This window comes from Spea bombifrons, chromosome 4, assembly GCF_027358695.1.
Source record: "Spea bombifrons isolate aSpeBom1 chromosome 4, aSpeBom1.2.pri, whole genome shotgun sequence".
Taxonomy (NCBI): Eukaryota; Metazoa; Chordata; class Amphibia; order Anura; family Pelobatidae; genus Spea; species Spea bombifrons.
In genome coordinates, this window is record NC_071090.1 from 2,359,756 (window position 1) to 2,371,356 (window position 11,601).

Genomic DNA, 11,601 nt, shown 5'->3' on the forward strand with positions numbered 1-11,601 from the left:
CGGCCTCCTCGCTGCGTGTCGGCTGGTTAATGATTTCACGCAGAGTAGTAATGATTAAGCTATTAGCGTGCTAATCTCTGCCGCGGCGACCAATCTTCAGCCGTCCGCGGTCTCCTGACAGCCCGGGAACCCCCTACCTGTATAACCCCCCCCCTTAAAACCGCCGGCGACGCTCTGCGGAGCTGTAAAAGCCGAGGCTGGAAACCTGCGCGTCGCGTTCTTTCTCGGAACTCTTCGCTGAATTTTGTTTCTGTTTTTTCACCCCCAGAGGATACGATAGATCTTGTTTCCCGCGAGGGCAATCCTACGCTTTCTGGATCAGAAGACATGGGATCTCGATGACCCCGGGAGAAATAACCCCGGGATTCCGATGGGCGTCCGGATATAGAATGGTGAGATTCCGTTACTCCTAAGGTTGGTTTCTGATCCTCGGCTCCGGCTCTAAAATATTGGAACAATTGTAGAACTTTTTTGACCCTCTTAAAATCCCCCGGATCCACGTAACGGCTACCTGCCACCTTCCAAACCTTTTAGCACTCCAACTCTTAGAACCCTCAGCCAAATACGTTAACTTCCAACGCAATATTTAGAGGCATGACTGGTTTTAAGATGGAAACGCTAGGCGAAGCTCCCGGTAATATTCAGTTCTTGTTCTTCGTGGCGTCCAAAACGATTTGCCGGTGGGCTAGAGCAGAAGACGGGGACCTCCGGGGATCCAAAAAAAGTCTAGAATAATAATTTTGGACTTAAGGCTTCCCCGGCTCTTACAGCTCATCCCCCTAACCCTCTGTCACAGAGACTGTCGGTTAACTTTGCCCTAAACAAAGGCAAAACAGTGGAAGCGATGGGAAGGCGTGGAACTGGTCGTACCGGTTGCCCTCGAGCCACGAGCTTCTCCTGGGTTAATGCCTCCTGCGTCTCGAGAGATATAGAAGGGCCGGGGTTGAGTAACCTTGAGCCGATCTGGATGTCTGCCTCCATGTGTACTCGGGATAGATCCTGCCTGTCAGATACACGTGGCCCTCGCTCACGAGAGGGTAGGAGAAAGGGGCCGAACGGAACGTTAGAAGGACGCGTCTAGAGGGCTTGGGTGGAAATTCCATTAGACCTCCTATAAAGGTCTCCTCTCTCTATTAGGGTTAAATACAGATTATTATTACCCCTTATATCAAAACCATCTTACTGAATGAAGACGGGTCGCCCTTAAAGGTGTTCGGATGATGGGTCGGTCGCCAAGGAGCGCCCTGACCTAAAAATCTTATCCTTGGTTGAAACATATCTCCCAAGTGTCCCAACATTCCCTCCATTACTCCTTCCTGCCCTGATGCCCCTCTTTATCTCTCTTGATGTACAGTGATTACAGTAACAAAGTGTTGGTTTCCATGGAGACAACACTACATTTAAAACAATTTATAAATATGTTTTTTTGTCTCGCTGGGGTAGCCCATGGACCAGGACCAGTCCACGGCATGAGAGCCACTCATGAACCCCCCCAAAATAAACTCTTTTTTTTGTTGTTCCTGTAGTGTAACGGTCGCAGACACACTTGGCTATGTCCGCCATAATGGTAGACAAAGATGGTGACTTCTGTTCCATGGCGCCATTGGACGACGATGACCTGGGAAGCCCGTTGTCTGGGGAATTTCTTCAAGACCTAGGAGACATTTCTCAGACCATCGGAGACGATGTGTCCACGGCTTTCAGCGGGGTCGACTACCAGTACCTGGGGAACAGCCCTGGATCCAACGGTTCCATTAGCACTGACCTTACAGGTACGTCTCAAACCGGCCTGACACAGGAAGGTAAAATCTGCCGGCAGATCGGCCCCATCCGGCCCCCCGTCTAGTCGCCCGTTTCTCCTGCTGTAAAGACTCAAACCTTAATCAGTCGTTGGTCTCGTCTTAGATTCAGGAGCCGTATGTCTATCCCATGCATGTTTAATCCCCTCACTGTATTACCCTCTACCACCTCTGCTGGGAGGCTGTTCCCTCACTCACACACACAGTGACACAATGTAACACTTTTTTTTAATTTTGCAGACACTTTGTCCCCTGCATCGAGTCCGTCTCCTGTTACTTCCCCCCCCATCCAGGGTAGCGCAGAGGAGGCGTCGTGTAAGACGTTGAATCTTGAATGTAGAGTGTGTGGCGACAAAGCATCTGGGTTCCACTATGGCGTCCATGCGTGTGAGGGCTGCAAGGTACGGCACCGAAACGGCTAGTCTGCTCTCAAACCTTAATCAGTCGTTGGTCTCGTCTTAGATTCAGGAGCCGTATGTCTATCCCATGCATGTTTAATACCCTCGCTGTATTACCCTCTACCACCTCTGCTGGGAGGCTGTTCCCTTATCTACCCCCCTCTCAGTAAATGAAGTGACTGCAGATTTGCAGGTTTCCAGGAAAAAAATATTATTTTGGCAGAATGATCATAAACCCTTCAACGCCCTTACAATTAAAGGATAAATTACATGTTTGTTTGTTTTTTATTGACAATGGATTAGGTCATCGGTTGAAGCTGTGATGTCATACCATCTCAAAATACAGATAATTGTAGGATTTAAAATACAATGACTTAGTATTGAGTCATACTTCATTCAGGGTACTGAAGGGATGGACTGAGCGTGCCTTATAAGAAAGTATTAAAGGGACTTGCCGTGCCGCAGGGTTATTGACTTTGGGCGCTACGCCCCAAACTGATATTTGGTTTGTGTTTAATTAATTAATGGGAGCAGCCATCTTAACTCCCTTTTTCTCAGGAGTTACATGATTATTCCTCCCCTTTTCTTTCCAACTGATTGGTTCAGGCAGCCTTTGCAAGAGCTGGAGTTTTAAATTGAATAAATACAAAACAATTATACCTATTGTCTGATAAAAAAAAAACACAATTATTTTTAGTTAAAATATATTTTTTCTTTACATTTTTTTTAAATTTAATTTTATTTATTTTTTTTTTTTTTGTAATATTCTCCTTTAATTTCCCGTAGGGTTTTTTCAGACGGACGTTACGACTGAATCTTGCCTATGATAAGTGCGAGCGAACATGTAAAATACAGAAAAAGAACAGAAATAAATGTCAGTATTGCCGGTTTGAAAAGTGCCTTCGAGTGGGGATGTCGCATAACGGTAAATAGTGTTATAAATATCTAAAAAAATATATATATATCACAATTCCTGGCTGACATTTTCTGCGGATTGGGGTCATCGTTTGGCTGGTATTATAACGACCGACCAGTTAAAATTTATTTTATGCCCCATAATAATCCAAGAAAAGCAACAAAAGGTGATTTTAAAGGTTCCAAAATTATTCCTCTGTTTTTGCCCCATAATATAAAGTTTTCAGGCAGCTGCATATCAGCCGTTTGTATGATTATCGCTCTGTTATCTGATCCCCCATCTACTAAACCCCCCGACTCCTTATCATACTGCCTGTGGGGAATGATAGAATGACTCAGTCTTAATCACCCAGCCGGACTCTCTGACTAATGATGGTCTATGGAGGGACGGACTTCATTAGCATCGCCATAAAGCATCAGCTCAGTGTGGTGTTTGAGCCGGGAAAGTCAAAATTTCCCGATCTGGTGTTGCTTGTAAAGTATTCTCGTGCGTTTTCTAGCTCCGAGTTCCGAGATATTTTGTATCTTTACAGCGATCCGTTTTGGGAGAATGCCGCGGTCAGAGAAAGCCAAACTCAAGGCGGAAATTTTAACAACCGAACAAGACCCCAAGGACTCCCATATGGCCAATCTCCTGTCCCTCGCCAAAATTATTTATGACGCTTACCTGAAAAATTTTAATATGAACAAAGTGAAAGCCAGAGCCATCCTCACGGGCAAAGCCAGCAATCCTGTAAGTTTTAGAATTTTTTTGTTACGTTTTCACCTTTCTCGTGGCCGCCTTGGCCATGAAATCTCACGTGAGGGGTTATTTTTGGTGGACGCAATTTCTTTACCTTTATCCATCCAAAAACCTCATCGCAAGCAGCGGAAGTCTGTGATTGTCTGCCTTGTCTGTTTTAATTGTGCTCCATCGACTATATCTGTGATCGTCTCCCATGTCTGTTTCATTTTCCCCATCATGTATATCTGTGATCGTCTCCCATGTCTGTTTCATTTTCCCCATCATGTATATCTGTGATCGTCTCTCATGTCTGTTTCATTTTCCCCATCATGTATATCTGTGATCGTCTCCCATGTCTGTTTCATTTTCCCCATCATGTATATCTGTGATCGTCTCCCATGTTTGTTTCATTTTCCCCATCATGTATATCTGTGATTGTCTCTCGCGTCTGTGTTATTTTCATACATTATATATTATTATTTTTATATATACAGTATATAATATTCTAATTCTTAGTTCCATAAAGCTATGAATGTAAAGCTGCCCTAGCCATGTCTTTGTTAACCCATGTGTTGCCAGAGACCATAGAGTCCGTACCGCTGTGCAACAAGTTAAAGAAAAAAAAAAAGAATTATGGGCAATTTAAAAGAAACGTGGCACGGATACCTTTTTCATGTGTAAAATATGATTATTATTTTTTTTCATTCCCAGCAAATTTCAGTTGATACCAACTCAGAAAGGGTTAATCTAAAAACTCTGAATCCATCCAATATATTTGTAGTTTCTGGTTAATGAGTGTAGAGTCAACAGACAAAGTACAAGTCTTATTGCTAAACCTAATCACCCCGCGCAAGAGCTGCCACCCAGCTGTGACGTGTAATCAGGTTTATTTAAAGGGAAACTCCCACTAAATACTTTAAAAAACTTTCAAAAATATCGCTTTCTGTTTTTCTAGTTTTTCCCCATAATATAATGTTCTCAGGCAGCTGCATATCAGCCGTTTGTATGATTCTCGCTCTGTTATCTGATCCCCGATCTACTAAACCCCCCGACTCCTTATCATACTGCCTGTGGGGAACAATAGAATGACTCAGTCTTAATCACCCCACCAGGCATATAATTAAATTGGTAAACCAGATTTACTGTTTAATTTACAGTTTTGTTGAATTTCTTTTGTTTCCAATGAAATCTGTAGCGTAGAGGTAGGAATTTTTAATATTTTTTAATTAGTGCAGCCATTCTTGTTACGGCGCAAACCACTTGCCGCCTCCTCCTCTGATTTAACCGAGATCTCGTGCGCATTAAAGGATTACTGTCAATAATTAGAGCGCTTGTCCTGAAATGCCCCACACTCTCCCCCCCCCCGTTTTGTTTTGTGTGGGGCAGGAGGCAGTCACGCTATACAAAACAATCATTAAAAATCAAATAAATTATTATTAGCTTAAAAAAAAAGTATTTTTAAAGAAAAAAAAAAAAGAACTAGAGAGTCTTTATTTTTTTTCTTTAATAAGAGCGACAGTTATTCTGCTGATTTCAATTTTTTTTTAGGTTTGTTATATTTGAATAAATACACCTTTTTTTACATTGTGTTCTTCCTATTTTTTATTTTTTTTTTTATAATTTTTTTTTTATTTTTTTATTTTTTTTTTTTAAAGCCATTTGTCATCCACGACATGGAGACCCTGTGTATGGCAGAGAAAACACTAGTGGCAAAACTTGTAGCCAACGGAATACAAAACAAGGAGGCAGAGGTCCGGATCTTCCATTGCTGCCAGTGCACGTCGGTCGAAACTGTAACGGAACTTACCGAGTTCGCCAAAGCCATACCGGGCTTTACCGAGTTGGACCTAAACGATCAAGTGACTTTGTTAAAGTATGGAGTCTACGAAGCCATATTTGCCATGCTGGCCTCGGTCATGAACAAAGACGGGATGCTGGTGGCTTACGGGAACGGTTTCATAACCCGGGAGTTTTTGAAGAGTTTGAGAAAACCAATCGGAGACATGATGGAGCCCAAATTCGAGTTCGCCATGAAGTTCAACGCTCTGGAGTTAGATGACAGCGACATATCGCTCTTCGTAGCTGCCCTCATATGCTGTGGAGGTAATGAAAGCTTCTGTCAAGGCGCAGAGAGTTAGAAGCTTTACATTTAAGAGCGGCTTCTAAAAACTCCTCTCCTTAGAGTGTAAACAAAAAACTATCTGTGTTAACATTTTGTAAACATTTATTCAGTTTTAAAACTACTGGATTTATTCACCAAATATCTCACCCAAATCTCATTAATGCAATAGTTACCAAAAAAAATATTGGAGAAAAAGATTGTAAAGGTGACGGGTGACATTGAAATATTTTAAAAACTGAAAAATTGTAACACTTTTTATGGTCCAAAGGTTAGTGTAAAGTTTAGATTCCCACTTTGAAAGACCGGGTTGAAAATGAAATATTTATTTTTAGAATGTAATGTTCTAACAGAAAAATATTGAATTTAATTACAGCTTATTTGAACAGCTCAGAATATATGATTTGTATAAAAACATCAATGTACTTTTTCTACTAAATTTAGGTTTTATAGTATAATATATATATATATATATATATATATATATATATATATATATATATATATATATATACACACACACACACATACACACATTTGATGCAAAAAAATACTTTTAAACAAGCCCTTAATGGGAAAAAGAGGGGCACTTTTGGCTTAAAGGGTGTGTTTAGAGATCTGGCTATGGGTAGGGCTTTACGCAGACTTTGTGCCCTATTGCGGGGTATTTGTGTAACTGAGCGGGGGGCCTTTAGAAGAATAATGGGGTTTATTTACCCCGTTTCCTGCTGTTTCTATACACATTATCGGGGCTTTTAGGGCTGTAGAACCCTGCGATACCCTCATACCCAGCAAACATTCTCACCTCCTAGAAAAGAGGGGCAACAGGGGAGGAGAGAGGGGCAACAGGGGAGGAGAGAGGGGGCATCAGGGGTGGAGAGAGGGGTATCAGGGATTTGAGATCAAATAATGACTGGGCAAACTAAACACTGGGGAGGTATAATCACCTAATATATTAAATGTGCAATTTCTAAACGTGTTACCTTGTTTCGATGGATACTTTGTTCCCTTTGCGTACCAACGCATCTCACCGCCTCTGTTTCTTTGCTCTCAGACCGTCCAGGACTGTTGAATGTCGCCAGCATCGAGCAGATCCAGGAAAACCTGGTTCATGTGCTGAAGCTTCATCTGCAGGCCAACCATCCCGACGATGGCTTCCTCTTCCCTAAACTCCTCCAAAAAATGGCCGACTTGCGCCAGCTGGTGACGGAGCACGCCCTGCTGGTACAGACCATCAAAAAGGCCGAGACGGACGCTTCTTTGCATCCTTTACTGCAAGAGATCTACAGGGATATGTACTGAGGATTTTACTTTTTCCAGGACTTTTCGGGAGCAAAGTTGTATTTTTTTTTTTCTCCTCCCCTAACCACTCGATGTTCTAGCTGTGCCTTCTATCTGCAAATCGCAAGTAAAAGCGGATAAACCTTGTTTAAAGGAAATCAAATGCGGGTGTGCGGAGATGCCAGATTATACGGAACTGCAATATGAATTTACAAATCTCAGAAAATTTATTTTAGATTTCTAAATTATTATAGACTTGCCTGGTCGTTGCTTTCTCCTCTCCATCCCCCCCGAGAATCCCCTTTTTTTGTAGGTAGCACTCGGGTTGTTTCTCAGGGCGATTACTCACTCGATGTGTTACTCGGTTGGGCTCCTGGTTAATCTAAAGAAAATTCTTTGTGGTATTTCGCCTCTACGGCTATAAAATCCCATGGACCTTGGAGAACCCGTGTGTGCCACCAGGTGTCCAAGTTTTGGCCACCGCTACCCTCAAGGAAAGGTCCAACATAGAGGACTCGGCAGAGGAAGGGCTATGGTGTGAAGGAAACCTCCATACATCACCCATAATGGACCGTGGACGACCACAAACCCTTTCCTAACGCAGACATGACTTTGAGCAACCTTACACCGGGGCCAAATTCACCAAGGCTCTCGAACATCAACCTCGTTTCACGTCAGCGTATGTTGAGCAGATGGGAATTTGACCCCGAGTTAGGACTTCAGAAACCTTCCTCTGTATGCTTGTCATAAACCGAGAATAATATAAGCTCTTCAACCAAATGATTGATTGATACACTTTATGAAAGCCATGATCTCATCTTATATTTCTTCTGCCCTTCCATGTCCATGGATTAACGCCTACAATCGAGACCAGTCTACGGTCTGTCATGACAGCAGACATGTTGGTCATAACTGACGCTCTTGGAAGTCAGTTTAGGTACGGATAGCGATTTGTAGAATAATAATATACGACGGGCATCGTTCTGAATGATTACCAGACCTTGAGCCAAGGTTCCCATCCAAGCTGTAGCCACCTTCTAGTTGCAGTTAAAGAACGGCCATGTTGTTGGGTTTTTTTGGACTTTTAGCCCTTCTTGGTGGCACATTTATCTCAAATGCACCTGTTAAAAATGGTGTAGATGGCCCCTGGTGGCCTATGAAAAAGCAGATTCAAAGTATCCAGCCAATCAGGATCAAACGAATGCTGGGATATACTGCGTTCTAAACAAGAGATAGGGGATAATTACTTACAAAAGCTCCTGAAAATCTGAAATTGGTATTTTTGTGTTTTTGGCAAAAAAAAAAAAAGATTCCGCCAGCTGTTTATTGATGCGGAGATTTGGAACCTTCACTGATTTTTTTTTTTTATCTTTGGATTAATTAATTAAAACATGAAAATGGTGGCATTTCATCACATTTTCATTCCTTATATTCTTAAAAATTAGACTTTGAGTAAGAAGTTTGATACTTTAAAAAATGGCATGTTTTGTGGTTCGGTTCCACAAAAAACCCCCAAAACACTAGAATGCGTTTCAAAGGAGGGGTATAAAATTATACATATACACTACAGATGCCCCATGTGATATATCACCCGTAGTGGGAGGGGCAATGGCCCAAACTGGGTGTGGCTAGATATTACCAATGTCATTTACCCTCATTGGCAACGCCACATAATAATGATGCCACATACTATGCCTTCTAGGTAAACTTGGGCTGATTTTTGGTGAATATGATATCCAGGAGGCGCTGAGCCAAGGATTCGCTGCCAGAATACGGTGAAAGTTCTAGAACACAGAGGTCAGAGGTTATATATTTAGGGTTCTATGTAAGGCTGCACCGTGATGTTAAGACACCTTCGTTGTATAGGCTTCAGGGGGAAAGGAACTAGACTTATATTTTTTTCCCTATTTTATTATTATTTTGTAATTAAAGTTCTAGAGAGAACACCAGAGATCTCATTTATAAAAAGAAAAAAAAATCCATCCAGCCTGACGGAAAGGTCGATTTTGGGAAACTATATCAACTTTTATTCTTTTGCCTCATCAGTAAAATAAATCCTCCGATGACAATTTAGATGAACTTTTTATATAGATATATATATATTTTTGACAAAAAAACCAAGATGCACTGCTTACGTGAAACCAATTTTTTTTCTCAGGGATTCTTTTTTTCTTTTCGTTCCCTTTGTGCACCGTAGCAATATTTTTCATGTTTTCCGGGCTGTATTTTGTGTCGCTTGTTGCAAAGCAGGACTGCTTTTTTTTCATTTTGGGTGAAATATGCGTAGTTGATGCTGGTTTTCCTGTATAGGGTGGACGGGATGGATACATTTGTATCACAGAGACTAGAGATTTGTGCCGTCCGGTTAGATAATCTCCTGGGGGCCAGCTGACCGTCCCGGAGAACCTGGTGGTTCTGTTGACTTCATGAGGACTTGTCTGCTCAACCTGCTTGGAACCCAGCAGCTCTGTAGCAGGGAGGTTCTACAGGGTTCAGCCTCCTAGCAGAGGTGGTAGAGGGTAATACAGTGAGGGTATTAAACATGCATGGGACGGGGATTTCTATGATGGATGTCAATGGGGTTGAGTATGAATGTTGCTATTATTTTTTTAGTCCTCCGCACAATTCAGGGTTTAGTCTCTAGAGCTACACACTGCCTCTATTCCGAGTAGCCATACTGTGATATGTATGTTAAATGTCAGCACTGACCTTGACAAGGTCACCATATCGAAATATACTTAAAGGAACCCATAGCCAGAAAAGCGCTCGATTACATGAGTTTGGAGATTAGAACATTGCTATGCCTGAGATATTAACCCTTTAACAGCCCATCGTGAAGATTCTATGTAGTGACAAATGCGTTACACCTGTCTGGAAACGTTGACTTGTCATTATTTAAAGATACACCTAATTGAGTCACCTGCATTCAGGCAGGGAGATCAACCATAACATACTGGGAGCAAAAGCACCAACTGGGAGTCTTATATATGACCACAGCGTGGTGAGAATAGGTAGGGGTCAGCTCCAGGTGACCCCGAGAGTCTGCTACCCTCTTCTGTATAAAATTCACATGCTTGAAATTTTACAAGGGCACCTGTGTCGTGAACTTTGTATCCACTAATTATTATTTATAGTAAAAAGTAGATTTTCTTTTTTAAATTTTCAAGGTAAAATCTGACCCAAATAATGGCAACAATTTGTAATCTTAATATTGCAAGTGCCTGGAGCTGGAAGGTCCCCCGACACTCAGAGCAGAATTTTTGAATGGATTAAAGTAAAATTTTGGGCAAAGTCCAGTCACCATAGAAACAAAATTTGTAATATTACTACTGAAAGCTCTAAATGAGGTAAATTACTCCGGGTTTGCCCGAGTTCCCGGAAGTCTTCTTATCCTCTACCTACAATTGGGAGATTATCAATAAAAAGGAATTCAGGAGCAAAGTAGTCTTATTACCATAGCAACCAATGGAATAAGCGATTTCATTGGCTGTTCTGTTTCAAGCGGTCATTGTTTATACAGAACCCCTAAAAACCTTCGTAGAATGGGTGGGTGTCTTGGCATCAACGATATCGGGGGTCTCCTTGCCAGTTGTGGCGATTGTTTACTTCGTATGCCTCAGGTGTGGGCAATATTTTCTTAAATGTAAAAGCATTAAGTACGTGGGACTTTCTAAATCACTGCTGCCCTTGTAATCTCTATAATGTCTGTAATCGGTTACTGGGGGGGGTAATTAGGGAAAATAGGGGGGTACTTATAGGCTAACTGATAACCCTAACAATGCAATGTGTGTGTTTTAATTTTAATATTCTATACTAAAACCTTAATATGTAAATTACCAATAATGGTGGTATGTGTTTTATCGTTTTGTATGTAATGAGTTTTATCGCGTCTCTTCGGTTTGGCCAGTTTGTGGACCTCGGTGAGAAAAAACTTTGTCCGGATAAAGTATATTAGAGCGACTTTCCTGGCTCCTAATTTTCTGCCATAAGTGGAAATTTTTGTTGAAAGAAAAAAAAAAAAAACAACAGAAAAATTGCAGCACAACGTTGAGGGCATTACTGTATAAATTACTAACGGTGAATATTGTGCAATTCAAGATGTTATATTTAGATGAAAATGAAACAGGACCTGCACGCTGGTTTAAAACGCATATTAAAGAGTTATTATCCATGCAGAACACGGATAGTCATGATATAAAAATGTTTAAAATTGTATCTTTTAATGAAAAAACAAACAAACACCGTGTTATGAATTTCTGAAAGATATTTGTACATGTTTCTGTATTCTGGCAGATTTTAAGATATTTTATTTTTGTTGCTGGGGGAAGCAGTTTCCCTCTGCACAGCCAACTTCCTTTACTTTGC

At 41.4% G+C, this 11,601-nt stretch overlaps 1 protein-coding gene across 1 annotated transcript; it reads left to right on the forward strand.

The window, feature by feature from the left end:
- The first annotated feature begins 297 nt into the window (after positions 1-297).
- PPARA (peroxisome proliferator activated receptor alpha) lies at positions 298-7,824 on the forward strand. The gene is made up of 7 exons (XM_053463224.1): positions 298-392; positions 1,527-1,772; positions 2,040-2,200; positions 2,984-3,122; positions 3,646-3,845; positions 5,492-5,939; positions 7,010-7,824. The coding sequence occupies exons 2-7, from the start codon at positions 1,553-1,555 to the stop codon at positions 7,255-7,257; spliced, it is 1,416 nt and encodes a 471-aa protein (XP_053319199.1). The 5' UTR covers positions 298-392; positions 1,527-1,552; the 3' UTR covers positions 7,258-7,824.
- The last annotated feature ends 3,777 nt before the right edge of the window (positions 7,825-11,601 follow it).